This window comes from Syngnathus leptorhynchus, chromosome 4, assembly GCF_054491065.1.
Source record: "Syngnathus leptorhynchus isolate UIUO chromosome 4, UIUO_Slep, whole genome shotgun sequence".
In the NCBI taxonomy this organism is placed as follows: Eukaryota; Metazoa; Chordata; class Actinopteri; order Syngnathiformes; family Syngnathidae; genus Syngnathus; species Syngnathus leptorhynchus.
Window position 1 is genome coordinate 18382084 of NC_141198.1, and position 21172 is coordinate 18403255.

Below are 21172 nucleotides of genomic sequence, written 5' to 3' on the forward strand. Positions count from 1 at the left end.
GATGCCAAGTTTTAGATCAATATATTGAAGATATGAATGGCTTTAAGGCGTTTAGAGCAGGTTGAAGACCTGGAGGTTCTGTCTGAGGATGGTGTCCTTGACGGCGGCGAAAACAAAGCGGATGTTCTCCGTGTCGGTGGCGCAGGTGAAGTGCGAGTAGAGCTTCTTGTCCTTATTCGGGTTTTGCTCCTGGTACATCTCCAGGATGAACTCCTGAGCCGCCAAGGCGTCCTGGCGAGGCCCTAAACATTGCACATTGGATTTTCATTCATTTATTTGAGCCCATTTCCCATGAAGTGACGCATGACTCAGTTAAAATACAATCAATTCTTCAGCCACTTGCTTTTTGGTGAATGGTTCAAGAAAGTGGAGACCTAGTCGCAGATCTGTCTCAGTCAGAGCAAATGCATTTCTTTTTTTTAGAATTTTATTTGCCAGATTCGCCAGCTATCAGAGGTCATTGGAATGGTCGAATTACATTTGCAACAATGATTCTTGAAGGAACCAACCAGAGAACTGTGGAAAGTAGTCAGCCAGGTGGGAGTGCAGGATCTTCTCCTGAAGGATGTCTGTCTTGTTAAGGAAGAGGATAATGGAGGAGCTCTGGAACCACGAGTATGTGATGATGGTCTTGAACAAAGCTTTACTCTCCTCCATGCGGTTCTGACAAATTCCATGACATCGGTGGTCTCGGTCATTGTTCTGTTTTTTTTTTCCTTGTCATCACCTAGTATGAAACCCAAGTTTGAAACACTAGCCCTCACTTTAAAGCCTACTTTGAAACCCTAAGCCCTAGCTTTAAACCCTACTTTGAAACCCTATGAGATGATGTTTTTGTTTTGACATATGCCACGCTCTCACCTCATTGTCAGACTCCACCAGAACTTGGTCGTATTCGCTGAGCGCCACCAAGAACATGATGGACGTGACGTCCTCGAAGCAGTGGATCCACTTCCCTCGCTCGGAGCGTTGACCGCCCACGTCCACCATCCTGACACCAGCCACAAAAATCACTTTTTCTTTGTATACGAGGTCAGGTGAGCCAGCCACACCTGAAAATGACGCTCTCCATGTCGAAGGGGTACTCGATGATTCCAGTGGTAGGAACCCGGACTCGCAGGATATCCTGGAGGTCGGGTATGTAGGATGCCTGCGAGATCCGATCCAGTTCGGTGAGATAGCTGGAGGATCAAGCGGGACGGTTGGGTTTGATTCGGAAGTGTTTTTCGGTTGTGGTTTTCATGAGATCAATCGGGATTTTTGTCATGGGTTTTGGTCAGGATGATTTTGTCACATTTTTTCGAATCATTTTGGATCAGATCTTTGATCATGGACAGAAATGTTTTAGCCATTCGAATTTTTGTAACCATCCAGAATTTTTGGGCTCACTACTTGGTGGAGTCAGACAGCTGGTATTCCCGGCGGCGATCAAAGCATTCCTGCATCCCGCCGTCATTCCACAATCTTGCCATGGCCGCCACGTGCTCTCCATCAAGGTCCTCCACCTTGGCCACCTCCACGTCCAGCAGCATGTTGGCACTCATCTGCCACACAGCAGAAATGTACAAATGATGTTTGCGGCAGAGAGCGATACTTTCCTACCTGCTGGCGTGGGTCACGGAAGGGGATGTGCAGGGTCTCCATGGCCCTGATCATGGTCTGCATGGACGTATAGATGTTTTGGTAGACCAGCTTGGCATAGCTGCGTTTGTCCTCCTCACTGTATCCTCCTCCGTGGATGATCCTCATCTGTTTGATGAAGGTACTCTTACCGCTCTCACCCGTGCCTGGGACAAAGTTTCGGTCCGGTCACACCTTTTTGGTGATTCTTGGTTATGGTCATCAGTTCCGATCATATTTTATTTCTTCAACTTTCCGACTTTGGAGCGAGAGGGAGGAATATGTTTTTGCTGGCATGTGTACGCTTGCTATGGTAACCACCCCGGCGAAGCTTTGCATTTGGACTGCTTAAGAAAAGTTGCCACCTGAGCAAACAAGCATTCATTTGAATGCATCTTCAGTCAAATATCTTGGAGCAAACACATTCTTCTTGATGAAATCTACCAAGACAGCAGTTTTGCTTCGCTCAGAGTTCTCGGATAGTAGCTATTACGGTAGGTAACATGTAGTCAGTCCTTCTGCTAGCTTGAAGGTTTGATTTGCATGAGTTTGCATGAGGGCCAGCCGCAGCAGCTATGCGCTCGCTCCTCCGTCGTGCTCCAAAGGCGCTTGTCACCGTTTTAACAAGATATGAACACCTTTGTAGGAAGAAGATTCTTTCTCAAATAAGAATGAAATCAGGTTAAATAGGTTTTCCTTCGGCGTTGACAGATCTTTATTTTATTGGTTAAGTTTTGAGGGAATTTCCGCATGGCCTTCCTTCATTCCTATGGAAGGGAAATTCACAGATCACTCCATTTGGTTGATTGAATTAAAACTCCAATAAGAGGCAGAGAATCTGTTTTCTGTTCATGAAATGACATACATTGAAATAAAACCTATTAAAATAAAATGGTAACATTGAATTCAAAAGCAGTGCTATAAGAGGGTCAAATGATTAGAAAAGTCAACTTGAATGTGTTCCTAAATACTCAGCAGGTCAATGGACAATGGAATGAAAATGTTTCAATCTCACCTAAGAGGAGCAACTTGAGCTCCCGGCGACAGTTTTTCTTGTCCCTCTTGAGCTGCTTCTCAATTTGGTGGTTGATGTGCTGCCTCTCTCTGGCCTGGGACGACATGCAGCATCCTCCCATGTTTGAGCTTCGTACACTCGCGACTGTTGTCGCGCTCTCTTCTTCCTCACTCACGGGAGGAAGGCCCTGAATAAACATGAGGTGTGGCGACTGGACAACGATGCCTTGTTACCAAGTCCTCTTTTCCCATTGGAATGAATGGAAATGCCATTAATCAGTTCCAGCTCAAATAAATAGAAAATGTTATCGCGCCTTAATATTGTACTTAAAACAAAGTAATGACATCATAAAATTTAAAGAGTTTCTATCTATCTAGTTTAATATTATAGACAGTGAATGCAGCACGAGGTCTCAATGAAAAAAATATTTCCACACAACGCACTGGCAACACGTCATCATATTCCTCTTTATGTACTTCTGAAGCGGAACAATGTCAGCTCAAAAAACACAAAATGTACATTCTCCTCTTATAAAAGGAAACAAATAACATGTAAATAACACATTCTCTTTCCAAAAAAGAAAAAAAAAAATCAAAAAATAATTAGCCATTAGACATACAATACAATTACATAGATACATAGTTTTCCAATACCGCACATTCAATCTGCCAAAACAAACAAAAAGTCATGATTACAAAGCCAACAAAGATGCTGCAATATATATATATATATATATATATATATATATATATATATATATATGAATGAGAGAGAGAGAGAGAGAGAGAGAGAGAGAGAGAGAGAGAGAGAGAGAAAGAGAGAAAGAGAGAGAGAGAGATGTATGTACAATGATTATAGCATTCATAATTGCACTATGCCTCAATACATGTAAATTACAGGCTTGTGTTCTTGGGAACAAACCAAAAAAATACTCCAATGTGATTCAAGAAGGATGGATGGATGGCCGAGAGGGGGGCCAATCAAAAACTTTGGTACAAACGTTTATAGCAACTGGGGTGTGATTGAACAATCCTAAATATGACCTCCACAATTAGGCCACAAACGCACGCTGACACAAAAACGTGTTATTGTGGCACAGTTGAAAGATCCATTTTCATGTATTGTCCCATAACCACTGTGCGTATTGGGAACACCTCTGTTGGCTGCAAGCCCAAAATGCATCTGCACTTTCCAGCAAGGTGGACGGACACCTCTTTACCAGTCACCTCACTGACAAGTAGGACAACTCGCCATCTATTTGTAAAGCAGTTATTTTTCTTCCACACACTACAAGCTCCCACCAACAGTTGACTTTTATCCACCTTGAAATTATTAGTGCTAAAGATATTTTTTTAAACATTCATCAAGCCGAAAAGAAGTTAGCGAGAAGACCGGGTCATGAGACTTTACAGAGTAATCTAGGTATGTTGAGTTGTCTAGACGGGCAGCTGTAGTTCAGTATGCCTTTTGAGTCAGAACAGGGCGTGATCGGGATTCACATCCATATCAAATGAAATACTTTTAAAATCACAGTTAGTTTTTTATTATTATTCATGAGTCAGTCAAAAGTGACTTCTGTTATTATTATTATTTTTTTTTTAAAGGAACGCAGCAAACCTTTTCTCCTTTTTTCTATAAATTCTGAATCAAACGGCAACATAAGGTTTCAATACATTTGATTGGGATTTGCCAGTGTGATGCATCTGTGGGCCAGTCCTCACACCAAGTTGTATTCCTTCAAGTTGAGCTGCAGGATGGTGTCTTTGACGGCGGCAAACACAAAGCGGATGTTCTCCGTGTCGGTGGCGCAGGTGAAATGCGAGTAGATGATCTTGTCGCTGTCGGGGTTCAGGTCCACAAACATCTTTAAGATAAACTCGCGGCCGGCCTGGGGGTCTCTCTGGGGACCTGGAGGCGGCAGCAAAAACCAAAGGTGTTTTGAGGTTCCCCGGTCTGCGTTTGCATCAGAGACGTTACTTACCGTCGTACTCCGGGAAGTAATCCACCAGATGAGAGTACATGATCTTTTCCTCCAGCAGGTCCTTCTTGTTGAGGAACAAGATGACGGAGGAGTTCTGGAACCACGGGTAGGTGATGATTGTCCTGAACAGAGCTTTGCTCTCCTCCATGCGGTTCTGAAACAAACACATGGGGCGTGAGGTCCAAGGCCCTCGCATCCACTTTGCGGAAAGGCCGGCCGGTTACCTCGTTGTCGGACTCCACCAGAACTTGGTCGTACTCGCTCAGCGCCACCAGGAACATGATGGAGGTGACATTCTCAAAACAGTGGATCCACTTCCTCCTCTCCGACCGCTGACCGCCCACGTCCACCATCCTGTCGGTCGGCGGCCGTTGCACTTGTTAGACGAGGCCAATTTAGCGATACAATGATTGGGGCCGCAAACAGCCGACGAGCTCGATTGGACCTCATATTTTGGCGAACAAAACAAAAAAAGACCAAGCAATGGCGAGTAACTTGAAAAGGTCCAAAATTGGGCGAGTGAGACAGACAGTAAGACAAGGTAGGTACCAGTGGCACCTGAATATGACGCTCTGCAGGTCAAAAGGGTACTCAATGATGCCGGTGGTGGGGACCCGAACCCTCAGCACGTCCTGCTGAGTAGGCAGGTAGGAGCTTTCGGCGATCCTGTCCAACGCGTTCAGGTAACTGTAGGGAGCAAGTGCAAGGCAAAAGTCACGTCCAGGGAGTGAGGAACTTAAATCAGATCAACTCTGACCTAACGCAGCTGGAACTTTGCCGCTGGTTTGGCTTTTGAATTCAGAATTGGATTGGTTTTTTCAGATTGATACATCAACAAAACAAAAATATTTCTCGCTCACTATTTGGTGGAGTCCGACAGCTGGTATTCCCTCCTCCTGTCGTAGCACTCCTGGATGCCCGGGTCGTTCCACAAGCTCTTGATAGCGTCTACGTAGGGGTTGGCAAACATGATGACCTTCTCCACGTCGACCTCTCTCACCACGTTAGCGTTGGCCTGGAGGGGGCATTCACACCATCAGTTTTATGCTAATTCCGAACCATTCTATATCGAGTCTTCACACCTCGAGGCTTGACATGGACCAAATATCCCAAATGGCATCCAGCCAATTAAGGGCAAAGTTTGGGCCAACCCAGTTGCTGCTTTTGTCAGTCATGTGATTTTCCTGATAAATGTGACACCTCATTTGCGCGCAATTAGGACTAATGGGCATCATCGCTCGGAATTCAAAACGAGGTTACTACCTATTCGAAGACATTTCATTAGGTAGGCCTTCGCAAATAATCCAGCGTGCTGGCTAGTCCACTTTCAATGGGTGATGACAGAGCGACTGTTAAGATTTGATCCTGCATCACAAGCCAGCGAAGGAGCAAAATGATGTTAGGGCAAGTGCTGCTTTAAAATCACAAACAAACAAACAAACAAACAAAAAAAGAATCAATAGTACACATTAACCAGCATCTGGCCAGTCGGCTACCTGTGTGTGCACATATCAAGTAAACATTTGTAAAAGAAAAAGTGGCAGCTCAGCCATCAAGGCGGGGCTTGAGCGGGCGGGCAGGCGGACCGGACGCTCGTGCAACAGCTTTGCTAAATAATTGATCAGCACTTCCAATCTCCTTAAAAGCTTCCGGTCATTGAGGGTGGGCACAAATGCAGGACTCTTTGTCTCCACTTCCTGCCAAGTGCAAATGGAAATTTTTCAATTGGTGAATGATTTCAATGCAATTATTTTTGTGTCATTTGGACTTGTTACTACCCCCGGTACATGAGGCCAATGGACCAATGGCTCCAGTTTATCTACAGACGGCGTGACATGTAGCACGGCGAGAACACAGGAAGTGTAAAAAAAAACAAAAAAAAACAGGACAGGACAGGAAGTAATGAAGGGATGGCTGCTCCGAGTGAGATAGCCGACACGCTAAAAATACATCAACAGCTTCTCCTGCATTTTCATTTGTAGCTTTACCTTATTGTGCTCATATTTGTAGGGGATCTTGAGCGTCTCCATGGCCCTGATCATGGACTGCATGGCGGTGAAGATGTTCTGGTACACCAGCTTGGTGAAGCCTCGCTTGTCCTCATCAGAATAGCCGGCGCCGTGGATGATCCTCATCTGCTTGATGAATGTGCTCTTACCGCTCTCGCCTGTGCCTGGAGTTGAAAAGAATTCATTCAAAAGACTAACAAGTAGCAATAGACAGCAAAAAGCGGGCGCCAAATTTTCTGAAAAATTCTCTTCCTTGCCATACGTGACTTGACCATTTACGGACATGCAAAACTGGAAAAGAACAGTCCTGCTAAAACGGTGTCGAAAAAGCTCAAACGCGATCCAACACAAAAATACTAACTGGTCTAACTGGTCCACGCTGGTTGATTATGAGGCTGTTAGGTTCTGGCGGGAATCAAGGTAGTAACTCCAAGTGCAGTCTATACCGTGCGCTCGCTGGCTGCCCGTCTGCCATAGTATTGGGGCGTGAAGATTCGGCCATTTCTCTCCAGTTCATTGAGAATGTTGGCAAGCCAACACAACAGATTGACTCGACCCCGCTGCCAGTTCTTCTGCAGTTTTGGCAGAGACCAGCGAGAGTGCTTTTGTTTTTTGGTAACATACCAACGGCCAAGAGAGCGGGCGGGACGCATTCCGTCATTCTAGAACATGACTCTACACTGTATAATTTGGCCAGATTAGCCTTACTGGAAGGAAAACACAAACGTTCAACCGCATTAGCCTCAAAATGAAACGCTATTTATTGGGAGAAAAACAAGAAATCACGCTATCAGTATCGTTACGATATGGTTAAAATGCACGTCTGGGGAGCACATTGTCATTGATAGTGACTTTGACTGACAGCCATATCTTAATGTTTCTTTTAAAATTGAAACAGTAAGTTTCAAGTTTTAAAGGGGGGGGGGGTTGGCGAGAACACGCAATTGGATTCAAAAGTGAATGTATGGAATGTTTAAATCGTTGCATCGTAATGGTTTATACAGGTAGGAAACGACTGACGCGTATCACCGAGTTAGATTTACGCGTGCAGTGTAGTACCACGTTATACCACAACATTACGAGCAGCGCTGAGCTCAATGGGAACAGATGCAACTTAATTAACAGCAAGAAGAAGTGGCAAAGAAGCCCCCATCCCCTTCAAACAATTCTATAGAAATATTTTTTTGTTCTCACTGAGCGGAGAAAATTAGACTGTGAGGACTGCTGCGTGTTCTACGTGGTTCTGCTCAGTTGTTTGAAGGTTTCCAAAAAGCGCTACAGCCACAGTATGAGCCTCTCCCCGGTGATAAACGCCTTGGAAATGCATCGTAATGATAAACATCTTGACACTACCCCTTGTGACATACAGTAGTCTAATCATTACACAAAGTGTCCATCCAAAGAAGCAGACTTTGGCCCAGACTCACAACACCTCCAAGTCCAGTCATACAGGTTGACAGTAGTTTTTTTTTTTTTTTCCCTCCCTCGCTCGAACCACTTCCACCTATTCAAATGAAGCATGGCATGTAACAATCAAGTATCGCAAGTCGGCATGTTGCACTTTGGCTCCCTGTTTGATTCCAGACTTTTAGCCTACGTAAAGCCGTTATTGGATATCTTGGTCTTCCCGCACGCCGACCGTGTACTCGTAAGCCCTTTGCGCTCACGAGTAAAGCTCACAATGGAACACCTGTCTTACTAGTAATGTTCATTCGAGCGCCACATGCTAGTATACAGTCAAATATTCCACGCAAACTGCCGCTGTGCAGCACTGATTAGCAACAAAACTAGAAATAACTAGTTGTCATGTTTTGTGCACCCTTCCGGACGATACTAGTGCAGCACTAGTAGTTTTGTCTCACCGGTGGGTGACATTTAGTTGGCCTAGTCGTTTGCAGAAATGTTACGCAGTAGTGGAAGAATGTACATACTAGTGCACCCTGGAAGTTCGACAAGGTCAAACAACTACGATGTGATTGTTAAGGTGCCTCGTTCCACGTACTAGTACAATCTTTGTCAGCATACTGTGTGTCACTAGTGCAACATAACTGTACACTTGTTGACAACTGCATTGCTACTCGTATTAGCAGTAACGAGAAAATTCGACCATTTAACAGCTATCACCCGAATAGGATAAATTGCGCACAGATTGTTTTGCCGCAAGAGAAAAAGGTTCGAATAGTTTGGTCAAATGTGTCTTATAAGTTGTGGAGATGTCATTCAGTGGTGGAAATAAGATACGATTAAGATTTGAGCGCGGTAAGTTTGATTTGTCATGTGAAAAGAAAGCATTTTAGACTGCATGGACCTTCAGCAGCATATCCAATAAATCGGATTTTCATGGGGCTGTCAATCCGTGCAGTGGACTCACCCACGCAATTTGACACAGGTGCGAGCACCCATTGACAAAAGCCCACAAAGTAAGTCGTGGATCAAATGTGGGTTGAAACTGGACTCCAGACTCTCTCTGGCTTACCGAGCAGCAACAGTTTGAGCTCCCGCCGCGCGTCTCTCTTGTCCCGGCGGAGCTGCCTCTCGATCTCGTCGTTGATCCGCCTGGCTTCTTTCGCCTCCTCGCTGAGGCAACACGCCATGATGGATTCCAGGGTCATGCTTTAACTATCACCTGTCTCGTTTTTAATCGCGACCAAGCAGTCTCACTGATTTGGTCCCGAAGAGGGCAGTGCGCGGGCGGCGAGCAGGCCGGGAAAGGCGCTCATGCAGCGGCCTGCATATGACGGAGCTGCCGGAGGAGAAAACTGGGATATTTGAGAAATGGACCGGAACCCCGTTGTTTTCCTTCTTGCCCCACCTCGGACTCGTCTTTCTCACAATAAAGTCCACTCGGCTGCTATCTTAATTGGTGTAATCTGCTTTGCCGTCTCCGGGTAGTCAACAGATCCGTTTACGACACATCCTGAGCGGGATCTCGTTAAGCGTCGCCCCACGCTCATGTCAAAAAAAAAAAAAAAAGATCCCCGTCTTCAACTACGTGGGTACCTGTGTCTCCCGGTACACGGACATACCCACCGCCGTGCCTCTTTCCCTTCCTCTGTTTCCCAGTGGCTTTACTCCCCGGGCGGGCGTGGTAAAGCAAAAATATGGCGGACTTTCACTTCCAATCCGCTAGGCAAAAAAAAAAAAAAGTGTGTGTGTGTGTGTGTGTGTGTGTGTTTGTTTGTTACGACCACATTGTGCCCTAGCCTTCACACACGCCCCACAACGACACCGAACGTCGGTGAAAGCTCGTCGCAAAGTCTAGCGGCCTCCATGGCTCCGACAAAGGGAGGGGTGAAAATGACGGCGTGAAAAGTCTGATCGCCTTTTTCTTCTTTCCCCTCTACGGTAGTCTCCGTGTGATTATTATTTCTTTTTTTTTTTATGACAGCCCGTCCGTCTATGGTCCACTCCTCCTCGGCTGTGTGGTTCCGTGACGTCGGCCTCCACATCCAGCCAGGGAGGGGCCGGGGGCGTGCACCGGGGGCGGGCACCGGCGCCACTCATGGGTTCCATTTGGGCTACTCCCCTCCCTCCCTCTCTCCATAGAAGCGCTCCTCCATAAATGTGAATGGAGTCCGACATCGTGCACACACTTAACATGTCCAAAATATATTTTTGTATTAAAAAGAGTCATGTGTGTATGGAGAGCCATTTGACTCGTACTATTTGATATCCTTGACATCCACATTAAGCTCCATGATGTCTTGACTATGACTTTTTCCTGCACACTCTTACAACTTGGGCATGAAATAAACTGCCAATCATTTGCCTCAAACTGAAGTGGGATTTCTATAGCCATTCACTAAATATATATAGTATGTGATTGAGTACTATTGCGCAAGGAGATCGACTGCCAGGATTTGAACCAGCAACCTGTTTTTTGAAGACTATCCACCACAAAGTTGAGGACGTTTAATTACACTGCAGCTAAATTGAAGGTCCAAAACAAACAAAAATCAGAACCATACTGTCCCTCAAAAGTTTTGGCTCATTACCCAAGGGAGCGAGCAGAAGAATGGCACAAAAACTGTTGGCTTCTCATGATACTTTTTTGTAATGATTCAGCACAAGTTTGAAAGTCATTGGAAAGGCTTTTATTTGGAGGTACATGTTAGAAAAACAAACGCAAAATGACTTTAGTCATTCGTCCAAGGATGATGATTTCTAAGCAGCTGTTGGGAACAGAGAACAAAATGTGGACTCAGCATTCTTCAAAAGCATTTTGAGCCATTTATATTGTCTGGCAGGTGCTGGAAGTGCACAGTTTCTCCAACTCTGTGGGGAGAAATTATATTTTTTCAAAAATTGTATTATCTGGTCAAGATTAGACAAAAGATTGATCTGAACCTGGAGTAGAGTCACTGCACTCCCTCAGTGTGGTCATTGCATCCATGTAATCTGGTCCCAAGAAACTCTTATAGTTGCACCCACTTGGCACCTCCTGAAGACACTGGGTGGAATCTTTGAAAATGAGGTCTTCAGGATTGGACCCAAACATTTTGAAACTGGGATCTCTGACAAATCGGCCAAACCGGGCCTAGAAATGGCAAAATAAAAAAAAGGCAATACCATCCACAATTCTTGAGCCAATTTGAGTCCTTCCTACCTGCTGTTCCTGAAGAATGGAGACAACATCGTTGCGGGTCTCAGGACGGGTTACAACAGCATGCGCTGGGGAAATGGCAAGGTGGCAAGCTTCAAAGTCTGAGATTGGCACCGGACCTTTAGTTGGACAAATCAGCTCGTAGTCACTGCTCAAGATGTCAGCAGCCCACGCTGGACCCTTTCCTGCAATGGAACACAACAACATTGAATGGCACAGTACCAGCGACAGATTGTGAAGCAGGTTGACGATAGTTACCGTCGCTGTTTTCTGCAACTGTTGTGTGTTTAATGAAGGCCACATCACCAGCACCCTCGACAAGACATCTGCACAGACCAAACCAGTCTTTTGAAATATGGTGACGCTAGGATATAATCACTCAGCAAATTTGTCTGGATTAGTCTTAAAAAAAAATATATTTTTTCTTTTCTTTTATTCATAGCTGCTTACCTAAAGGCCCCAGTGTAGCCATAGTACTTCTCCTCTGAACTGGCTTGGCACTTTGACTTGTCAAGCGCAGATTCATCACTTCCTGCACACAGAGAGCAGAATGGCGAGTCGGCCGGAGCTCCAGGGGCGCAGCCGCTACTGAAGAACTTTGCTGTTGAAATAGGAGAGGGAGGGCAAATTATTGTAATTGCCAAGTCTTTGAAACTGAATGTGCAATGCAATTTTCCTGCTGCGTCAACTAAACTGCATATTTAAAATTTAAAAAAAAGATACAATCTTGGTTTCCCACATTTTATGAGCATACTTACTGAAGTCACAGTCTCCAGTCTGTTTGTAGATTTTACCCATGGGAATATTCCAGCCGGCACTTTTGCCAAAGCCTGTGTGGCAAGATTTCTTCCCCTTCAGGTTGTCCCAAGTCACCCCACAACCCTTTTTGACCACAGCGACGGCATAATAAGATGAGGCTGAGCCTATATACACAGGCACAATTTGTTAGTTTGACATTTAACACATTTCAAAAACTCATGCACTGTAAACTTGTCAAAAAGGAAATTTTATATACCTCCAGACTGGTTGCACATTACTGTGGAAATAAATGGCACAAATGTTATGCTAGATTTAAATAAAGACTTTTTTTTTTTTTCTTCTTTTAAACACAAAGTATACCTTCATCGTACTGCTCCACCATGGCTGGAACCAGACCGCACTGTCCTGCGATGTACACCTCTCCTCCATCCATTGCCGTTGCATCTGCTTCTTTGCACTAACGTTAAAATTAAATTGCATTTCTCTTTCCAAACACTTTGATTACACAGCCTACCTGGCAAAATTAGTACTTTTATTTTTTGGATTACAGTGCAGAAAAAAAAATTGCTATTTTACCATAATCATCTTTATGCACTCTTCCACTGTAGTGGCAGTCTTGCACAGAATTTTGTTTTTCTCATCCACCGTGCTGTTGGCACTCCATTGGTGGCATTTTTCAGTCTCCCGCGGGCCCACGGCACACCACGTGATAGCATTTGAGCCGGATGCGGTGATCTCTGAAAAGGGGGCCGAATCAACTGTTAAAGTAGTCACACTTGAGTTTCACGATTGTATGTGTTACCTTTGTTCAGTGAGCGCACAACGCTTAAGTAGCTAGCGCCCAGATAGAGAACTGAGGTGATATTGGCAGGTAACCTGACTAGCTTTTCAGTAGAGTCTTGGAACATCAGATTCTTGGCCGGTGCATACGCCTCAGAGGAGAACAGGTCAAAGTCCTGTTTGAAAGGTGGGCCAGGAATTAGGAAAATAAATTTTTCATAAGATTTACTTTGTGTATCCTACCTGCACTGTGGCGAGACTAGTCCAGATAGACTCTGCCAGCACCGGGTCTTGTCGAGTCACCACAGCATGAGCAGGTATCCTGGCCAGGTGGCATTCTTTGTAAGAGTCGATGGCTGCTCTAGAATTGTTCATGCACAGCAGCTCGTAGTCAGCCTTCTTGCTCTCTGGGGGGTGATTATTGGTACCATTTAAAACATTTCACATATTCAGGCACTGTAGCTACTTTCCTAGGAAATCTTTCAAACATGGGAAAATCCAATTTCTCACTCATCCAGCTAATTGAATGCTCTTTTTGCTCTCAGCTTTAAAATTCAATAAGTCAAACTCACCTGGTACAGTAAGATGATTGATAAATGCCACATCTCCGGCATTTTGCACCAGACACCTAGAAGATTTCATGACAAAGATGGTTTTACCCACCCATGTGCCAAAATATTCATCAGAACCCAATCTCACTGGTTCAATTCTTTGATGGTTTTAATTTCACACACACTCAACGATTAACCTGGAGATTCCTCCTGGAACCACAACTTGCCTGTTGATGTATTAAAATCATTTTTAAATATGCTTACAAAAGTGGCAATGCACTTACTGGAATGCACCACTGTAACCATGGAAAGGTTCATCGTCAGAATGCGAGCAATCTCCTTTGCAGCCTTTACACAGTTGGGAACCCAATTCTGCACCTGGCACACAACTTTCGGCGAAAAAATTTCCAACCGCTGTGACAGATTTAATGAGAATTTTTTTTTTAATAAATTGGAAGTAGTTTTCAATTTAGTCTTCAATTCACCAGGCAAAGTTACTCACCAGCCTCAATGGATTCATCTTCAATGCCTCCCCATTGCAGCACACCCAACTTGATAAGAGTTCCAATTGGAATATTCCAGCCAGCAGATTTTCCCAAGCCAGTGTGGCAGGATCTCTTTCCTTGCAAGTCTCGAATGCCAAACTCAGACCCCTTCTTGACCACGGCGACGGCATAGTAACACGTTTCTGATGCTGAGAAGATTGCATAAGGAGTATTTGAAAAATAAACACATTTTGCGATGCCATGTTCTGAGTCTTTCTACAGAAACACATTTATTTTGGGATTGTCAATGGCATTAAAACTTAAATGATCAATTCAACACTGACTTAAAATTCTCAGTGATTAATAAATGGTGACTGTTATATAGTTGACTTACTGGCACCATAGTACTCGGCAATGATGGGATGAAGTTTATATCTCTCTGTGCCAGCGGTGTATAAGTCTCCTCCATCTAGAGTAACTGCGTCAGCTGAACAGTCCTGCACAGAGCAATTTAAAATAAAATAAAACAATTCTTAAGTCCAACCTAAATCCTTTGTGGTAGCTGTTCTAACAAAATACTGGGTGAGACACCACACTTTATTAAAAAAAAAAAAAAAAAAAAAAAGTGACCACTCACATGAATGGCATTGATACATCCCAAAGAATCCGATTTTTTGACACAGGAGAAGACTGGCATCTTGGTAGCCAGCGCCAAACACTTCTGGTGCTCCTTGTCCGACTTGACACACCACCTCACATGCTCGGTGGAGGTAGACAGCACAACAGCCACTGCAAGAACGGCAACAGCACAGCAATAAAAACCTTGAGCTGGATGAAGGCTTAAGACTCAAGTACTTAGAGGTCCAAGTGTTAGGACCACAACAGTTCCAAGTTCTTTTCACTAATCAAGAGAAAAAAAAAAAAAAAAAAAAACATTACTAGTAAGACAGTTAAGCCCGAATTGACAAATTTAACGTCCATGTACAAGTATGGCATTTAATAAGACAAGGTGATATTGATGCATGTATGAAGGCTGGCAAATAAAATGTTTACATATATTTCATATTTTTTTAAAAACAGTTTACCCAAGTAGCCAAGCAGCAATGTAGGACACAGAAGTTTGAGATGCTTCATGGTGGATGTCTCAAAATCTCTATGGCGCGCTGGTCCTTTCATAGGTAGGAGGGATGATATTAAACACTGAAATTCCAATATTAAGTGAAAGGTTAGTGGATTTAGAGTTGCAGTATTCCATATGCACCACAGAATAAATCCATTTCATGCATTTTAATATTGACCATCAAGTTGACAATATGCAGTATATGTGCACACCAGAAAAGTTGCTCAAAAACATCACAAGACCAAAGTTGCGTAAAAACTGCAAAGCGTTGAACAATAAATGCAAACTTACCGCTCCACCGACTTTCTATCTTGCTCTGAGTACCAGTATGGGAGAGGGAGAGAGAGAGAGACGACGACTAATTGCCTTTATATCTTGGCCCACCTGAGTGCTAATTGACCTCAGGTACTGCAACAGGGAGGTCGGAAATGGAGCTCCTAGCGGTGGCTAGTAGAAATGCATTTGAAGTACGTATTCGAAGTATCTCGACAGCCCCAAACAGAAAAATTATCTGAACAGAAAAATTATATGACAAATTTTCACATTGATATATCTGTATATATATAAAATAAATGAAAGAAACGAAACGACTGTCCAACTCCCCATACTGAATGTCATTTTAGAGGCGGAGCCGTTGCCCAGACAACCATCTGTCGGTCACGTGATTCTCACGCTTGCCTAGCTACGGTGAAAGCGACGCTCTCTCCTCCTCGGTCTCGAAGGAAGAGAACTTGCCCAAAACTAACCCTTCCTCTCCATTTTTTTTTTAAAATGTCATGTCAGCCTGAGGGGAACTGTTTGGCGGTGTTCGGACGAAGACTCCCTGTAACGTCGTCAGAGCGCCGAACGTGAGGGTGAAAGATTAGTAATAATGCTCGACGGCTAGCGGAGGCATCTCGAAGACTCCTGGCTGGACTGACAGGTACACGCCAATACAAAATTAGTACGTTCCACTCACTACTTCTGCGCGTCAACTATTCTAACTTTCTTTCTAAATGTTGCCACAATCATAGCAGCGGCCGGTGTTTTCTAATTCCTTGGGACGTTAATAGGATTTAATTGCTTAAGAAGCTAAGATGTGTGCTTTCTCTCTCTCTCTCTCTCTCTCTCTCTCTCTCTCTCTCTCTCTCTCTCTCTCTCTCTCTCTCTCTCTCTCTCTCTCTCTCTCTCTCTCTCTCTCTCTCTCTCTCTCTGGCACGTGATGTAATCTCATAAATAAATATGTACATAAAATCTTGAATAATCGCTGTGGAGCCCTCCAAAGCAAATCCAACTTTTTCTTTTTTTTTCTTTTTTCCTAGCAGCTTTTTTTTTCTACTGGAGTGCTTACTGAATGGAAAGCAGTGTGAGTGTCCATGTAACTGTACTAGTACTAGTTTTATTCCTACTAGTCAGGACACTAGTAGAACACTTTGGGCCTACTAGTAGCATTTCTGTCCTAAAAGTTTGTAGTTTTGAAACACAGTTTGACTTTCAGCATTTATTGGACATTCTCGATCGCCAGTAAGACAATTCAATGCACTAATAGAATGACTATGTCTTAAGAGTAAACGGCTTAGCCGAGTGTAAAATGGTTGTCTGTGTGTCCTGCAATGGGCTGGCGACCAGTGTGTGTTCCCTACGTGAGCATCTGTTACGCAAAGTAATTGTTCGAGCCTTTATTAGCCAGTTTCAAAAAGCTCAAGAAAATCTTGTCGCAGGTTCTGACATTCAGACATGGGCAAGCTGCAGAGCAAGTTTCGCAAGCGGTCTGAGCTGTACAGGTACGATGCGCTTTCTTTACGCTCGTGATACACTCAACTCACAAGTCTTGGTTGTTTTTTTTTTAATTTCCCCTTTTGTGTCGCGAGCCAAAATAGTATTGGCTTTTTCACGTCGTATTAAGATCCATTTTCTGCTCCGTGGCTATCACATGTTTCCTCTTCCGTGTCCAGAGCCTCACAGAGTGAAAAGGCAGACGGCGCGCCCGACAGCCAGGTGGTTCAGTACGAACCGGCCCACCGTGGCTCGGTCAACTTCGTCACAAATCTCAGCGCCGATCTGTGCGTTTCTGGAGGCACCGACCAGGTAGAGGACAGTCGTTGAACTTTGAATGCAATCGGATTTAATTCCAACGAAACGTGCTCCACAGGAGGTGGTGGTGTATGACTGGAAACGAGGCCGCGTGTGTCAATGCTTCCGGGGTCATAACAGAGAGGTCACCAAGGTAACGCCAATATTCTGCATCGGTCGGCTGGAAATGGGCACAAAAAAAAACAAAAAACAAACCATCATCTCTACTTTTTGTTTTGAACTCAGGTGGTGTGTTATCCGGGCAGCACGTGGATCTTCAGCGCCTCGCGGGACAAGTCCGTCCTAATGTGGGACTTGAACCAGGGCGACGAGCCCATTCAGGAGTTTTCCGGCCACCAGTTAGTGGTCAACGGGCTTGCAATCAGGCCCGGTATTCACTGTCTTGCACGCACACAAACCTGCAAAATATCACAAATGTTTTGGTGAATTTCTATCACGGTACACAGATTGTGAAATCATGGATTACATGCAGACAAAAAAAAAAAAATGTGTCATGAGAATCTTAGCAAAGGGTCTCATTTGATGAATCGCTTGTGTGATGTTATTTTAACAAAAGGATTGTAAGACAATCAATACAATCATCAGTACAATCTATATATCGACCTGCATGACAGAAAAAAGGAATCTCATCAAAAGATCTTCATTCAGAAATCATCAGTTTGCAAAATAAAAAGAAAACTGACACGGTTGCTGTCGCGTTTCCATAGATGGGAGGAAACTGTGCACGGGCTCCCGCGACAACTGCATGTGCTTGTGGGACATTGAATCTGCAAAATGCGAGCAGAGGCACAACATTTCCCGAAACCTGGTGAGAACAATGCGCTCGTTATGCTCCGTCCATGGAGGCCACGCCATACCTTGAAGCTCGACCCCCCCCCTTGACGACCTTTCAGGTGACACACGTGTGTTGGGTGCCGGGCAGCTCCTCGCTCGTGCAGACGTCGGAGGACAAGACCATACGGTACAGACAGCTCTCCAAAGCAGCCACTCTGGACTTTGGATTTGCTTTGATTACGACACAGACCGCTTTCGCCACTACAACGAACTATCCAAAGCAGCCACAGTGGAGTTTACATTTGCTTTGATGACGACATATATAACACGGCCCCGATTATAAGACGACCCCCTCCTTTTCAAGATTTCAAGGACTTTTTCAACACCAAATTTAATTCTTATACAGAAAATAATGACATCTGAAACAAATGATAATAACAATATATTCCAGAGAAAAAGCACGTTACTTTGCCTCATTCAAATCATGCGAAAACTGTCGACCACATCTTAATATCTGAACATTTCAACTCAAGTGCAATCACATTTGTAAATGAATGGCCTCTGCTTTTTAAAATGTAAATAAACCAATCAACTGTGACAAAACAACAACATTTCAAACCATTAAAGTGAACCGGTTGCCAGCCAACGGCAGGGCACACAGAGACCAACAACCATCCGCACTCGCACTCATAATTTAGAGCGCTCATTCGGCCTACCGAGCATGTTTTTGGGATGTGGGAGGAAACCGGAGTGCCCGGAGACAACCCACGCCGACACGGGGACAACATGCAAACTCCACACGGGGAGGGCCGGAGGTAGAATCAAACCCGCACCCTCTTAACTGTGAGGCGGACGTGCTACCCAGTGCGTCACCGAGCTGCCCACAGTAGTAACAATGAAATGTATATACTCACTTTGTGTCAAAGACGCGCACAATCTCAGCGACATACTCAGTTGATACCAGTATACAGGTGAAAACGGGTATAATGTCTAGACCCCCGAATATAAGACGACCCCCACCTTTTCAGTCTTATTTCAATGCAAAAAATCTCGTCTTTGTCACTTTCTAATCTGTTACGTGTGCACGCAGAGTGTGGGACAGCCGAGCGTGGCAGGTGACCAACACTTTTCCGGCCAAGCAATACATCCAGACCCACTGTGACGTTTCCCACAACGGAAATCACCTGGTGTCCAGCAGCAACGGTTTCGGAGGCCAAGGCTGCGAGGCCACGGTGAAATTACGCTCATGTTCTCTTATTTTGATACCTGATGAAAAGTTTTGCAAAAAGGGGGGGGGGGGAACAAAAAAAAAATATATATATTTCCCAAAAATATTTCAGGAATGAAGTTGAACTATTTCCTGAGTAGTCTTAAGTTTCTGAAAAAAAGTTCTATAAATATTACAGCATGATTCAAGATGAATTTATGAGATCAAAGTCATAACATCCATCATTTTAACATGAAAAAAAAAAGACTCATTTGGTGAGCAAAATTTGACGTTCCAGGAGTAAAGTTGTATGTAATATTATAGGAAAAAAGTTGTACTATTATGAGAAAAAATATGTGTATTTTTAAATGGTGCAAGGAAAGAAAAAAAAAAAGCAAAGTCGTAGTCTCCCATGATGTTATGTGTACGCACGCACGGTCAGCTGTGGGATCTGCGTCAGCCAGGCTGCAAAGTGGTGGAGTACCGTGGCCACCTGCAGACCACCGCGTGCTGCCTCTTCCTTCCTGCGGCACCGGGAGCCAATGGCGTCGCTCAGGTGGCCACGTCCTCACACGACAGCTCCGTCAAAGTGTGGGACCAAAACTCAGCAGGTAGGACACCCGACCGGCCGGCCGGCGCTTCTGATGCCATTTGATGGCTTCCTGTCGTTCTCTTCAAGTGTGTTTAGCCACCCTGTCGCTGGACGGCGCCGGTCCTCTGGTGTCTTTGGCGGCCAGCGACCCCTCCAATGTGCTCTGTGCCAGCTTCAACAGTGGAATTCATCACATCCAGCTTCTCCAAACACCAGAGATGGCTTCAGGAGACGCCAACCACACAGACATCAGATTGCTGTCCCGATTCTAGAAGGTAGCGTTGACTGGATAAGTATGAACGAAATGTCAGAGTTCAAACCGTCGCCGGCGCGATAGGCCATGTCAGCCAGTCTTGTGGCATTTTAGCTCAATCGGCTTCCAAAAGTTTTAACTCTGTTTTTCACCATTCCTGTCGGCAAAGTTTCTTTGGAAATAAAACAATGTGTCACGAGAAAAAAAAAAATATTGGAGGAGCTGACGGAAACAAAGTAGAAGCTAAATCATTTTTACACACAAAGAAACATTTCTGTTTGGGGATATAAGATAAAGTACAGAAATGAAAAAAATCCATTTGGGATTGAATGGAAAAAAATGTGAAATTGGATTTCAGTCAGACATGTCAAATGGTGATTTTCTGTTTTAATTGTTCGTAGATATCAAAGCCCAGTGTACTAATGATGAAATCACCAGTGCAGCGGTTTCCTATGGGAGCATTCTTTTGCAAATGTGGACAACCCGGAAGTCAACCAGTGTCACAGAACTGATTGTGATTCTTCTTTTTTGAGTTGCAAGATTTTCAATTTTTTGGGGGGAAATTTTATGGTGCAATGATTGATGCAATGACGAGGATTCAGCCATTTTGAAAAGCACTTGTCCCCTTCAGGGACGATGGGATTTGGAGCCTGATCACCACAGGACAATTGCAAATGGAGACACTGACCTTGAATCGAGCAAGCTATGTGAACCTATGGACCAGTTTGGTACTCCCAAATTGTGGACTCTTAAAATGAAGCCAAATAGAGTGTTTTGTAGACATGTAGAGCTGAACATATTTTTAAGATAAAGCTGCAGAACTAACTATGCAATAACGGATGAGGTTTGTAGGCAAATATTCAACGCAATAAACAAATCGTACAATATAAATGATTGCAAATGCAAATAAATTTGTCAACATGCCATCTTAGTTTGACAATGTGCGGCATAGCTGCACACTTACCGGTCATCTTGTCAAAAGAGCACTGGACACGCTTTGTGTTTCTGTCTTTAATTCGTTTCATTTAAACATGGAATTTGTTCGCAAATGTTCACGCACGCCCACAACAACACAAGATTCAATTACTACTGTCGACATTTTTGCATATAAACTCACAAACACGTCCACCCAAAATCACAGTTTTGAACTTTCCACGTGGTCAACTCTACATATACAATAAGACAAAATGAGGGGGGGGAGACACACACACACGTAAATCAAACCTACTGATTCAAGTTGGCACATAACAGAAAAAGGCTGCATGTGGAAAAACGGGAACAGCGAGGATACAATTAGTTCATGAATCAAATGCAGTATTGGGAATAGTGCAGTAGTTGCAAAACGGAAGT

At 44.2% G+C, this 21172-nt stretch overlaps 4 protein-coding genes across 7 annotated transcripts; 1 reads left to right on the forward strand and 3 right to left on the reverse strand.

Moving 5' to 3' along the window:
- Nucleotides 1–51: 51 nt before the first annotated feature.
- LOC147058615 (guanine nucleotide-binding protein subunit alpha-14-like) lies at nt 52–2834 on the reverse strand. The gene is made up of 7 exons (XM_085908729.1): nt 2636–2834; nt 1603–1787; nt 1390–1544; nt 1053–1181; nt 862–991; nt 510–663; nt 52–242 (listed from the first exon to the last, which is right to left on the reverse strand). The coding sequence occupies exons 1-7, from the start codon at nt 2832–2834 to the stop codon at nt 52–54; spliced, it is 1143 nt and encodes a 380-aa protein (XP_085764855.1).
- A 254-nt stretch (nt 2835–3088) lies between these two features.
- On the reverse strand, nt 3089–10049 carry LOC147058616 (guanine nucleotide-binding protein G(q) subunit alpha). Of its 2 annotated transcripts, none has more exons than XM_085910303.1 (7): nt 9102–10049; nt 6605–6789; nt 5477–5631; nt 5175–5303; nt 4841–4970; nt 4617–4770; nt 3089–4543 (listed from the first exon to the last, which is right to left on the reverse strand). In XM_085910303.1, exons 1-7 carry the CDS (start codon nt 9235–9237, stop codon nt 4353–4355), a joined length of 1080 nt encoding a protein of 359 aa, XP_085766429.1. In that variant the 5' UTR covers nt 9238–10049; the 3' UTR covers nt 3089–4352. The 2 variants fall into 2 exon arrangements, with proteins under 2 accessions (XP_085766429.1, XP_085766430.1); XM_085910304.1 differs by lacking the exon at nt 9102–10049 and adding an exon at nt 8997–9072.
- A 654-nt stretch (nt 10050–10703) lies between these two features.
- On the reverse strand, nt 10704–15351 carry LOC147058617 (serotransferrin-like). Its single transcript, XM_085910302.1, has 18 exons — nt 15215–15351; nt 14889–15003; nt 14441–14592; nt 14198–14300; nt 13821–14012; nt 13603–13732; nt 13340–13395; nt 13011–13174; nt 12790–12943; nt 12564–12724; nt 12348–12444; nt 12244–12264; nt 11987–12151; nt 11679–11829; nt 11487–11554; nt 11232–11413; nt 10973–11162; nt 10704–10900 (listed from the first exon to the last, which is right to left on the reverse strand). Exons 2-18 carry the CDS (start codon nt 14977–14979, stop codon nt 10857–10859), a joined length of 2121 nt encoding a protein of 706 aa, XP_085766428.1. The 5' UTR covers nt 14980–15003; nt 15215–15351; the 3' UTR covers nt 10704–10856.
- A 191-nt stretch (nt 15352–15542) lies between these two features.
- On the forward strand, nt 15543–20713 carry wdr31 (WD repeat domain 31). 3 transcript variants are annotated; one of them, XM_085910305.1, is made up of 12 exons: nt 15568–15610; nt 15707–15845; nt 16624–16686; nt 16858–16990; nt 17055–17129; nt 17222–17366; nt 17704–17804; nt 17890–17957; nt 18861–19002; nt 19420–19588; nt 19657–19844; nt 20224–20713. In XM_085910305.1, exons 3-11 carry the CDS (start codon nt 16640–16642, stop codon nt 19839–19841), a joined length of 1065 nt encoding a protein of 354 aa, XP_085766431.1. In that variant the 5' UTR covers nt 15568–15610; nt 15707–15845; nt 16624–16639; the 3' UTR covers nt 19842–19844; nt 20224–20713. The 3 variants fall into 3 exon arrangements, with proteins under 3 accessions (XP_085766432.1, XP_085766433.1, XP_085766431.1); XM_085910306.1 differs by having other exon boundaries at nt 15543–15866; XM_085910307.1 differs by lacking the exon at nt 20224–20713 and having other exon boundaries at nt 15543–15845; nt 19442–19588; nt 19657–19801.
- Nucleotides 20714–21172: the final 459 nt, after the last annotated feature.

Excerpts from the sequence above, each read along its gene's own strand:
- LOC147058615 (XM_085908729.1), bottom strand. The coding sequence starts at position 2,834 with ATGTTTATTCAGGGCCTTCCTCCCGTGAGTGAGGAAGAAGAGAGCGCG. Across the intron at positions 664-861 it reads TGGTGGAGTCTGACAATGAG|AACCGCATGGAGGAGAGTAA; the intron begins GTGAGAGCGTGG and ends GGAATTTGTCAG. Across the intron at positions 243-509 it reads CTACTTTCCACAGTTCTCTG|GGCCTCGCCAGGACGCCTTG; the intron begins GTTGGTTCCTTC and ends TGCAATGTTTAG.
- LOC147058616 (XM_085910303.1), bottom strand. The coding sequence starts at position 9,237 with ATGACCCTGGAATCCATCATGGCGTGTTGCCTCAGCGAGGAGGCGAAA. Across the intron at positions 5,632-6,604 it reads ACAAATATGAGCACAATAAG|GCCAACGCTAACGTGGTGAG; the intron begins GTAAAGCTACAA and ends TGCCCCCTCCAG. Across the intron at positions 4,544-4,616 it reads TTACTTCCCGGAGTACGACG|GTCCCCAGAGAGACCCCCAG; the intron begins GTAAGTAACGTC and ends TGCCGCCTCCAG.
- LOC147058617 (XM_085910302.1), bottom strand. The coding sequence starts at position 14,979 with ATGAAAGGACCAGCGCGCCATAGAGATTTTGAGACATCCACCATGAAG. Across the intron at positions 13,733-13,820 it reads AGATGAATCCATTGAGGCTG|CGGTTGGAAATTTTTTCGCC; the intron begins GTGAGTAACTTT and ends AATCTGTCACAG. Across the intron at positions 11,414-11,486 it reads AGTTGCAGAAAACAGCGACG|GAAAGGGTCCAGCGTGGGCT; the intron begins GTAACTATCGTC and ends GTTCCATTGCAG.
- wdr31 (XM_085910306.1), top strand. The coding sequence starts at position 16,640 with ATGGGCAAGCTGCAGAGCAAGTTTCGCAAGCGGTCTGAGCTGTACAG. Across the intron at positions 17,367-17,703 it reads CGGGCTTGCAATCAGGCCCG|ATGGGAGGAAACTGTGCACG; the intron begins GTATTCACTGTC and ends GCGTTTCCATAG. Across the intron at positions 17,805-17,889 it reads ACAACATTTCCCGAAACCTG|GTGACACACGTGTGTTGGGT; the intron begins GTGAGAACAATG and ends ACGACCTTTCAG.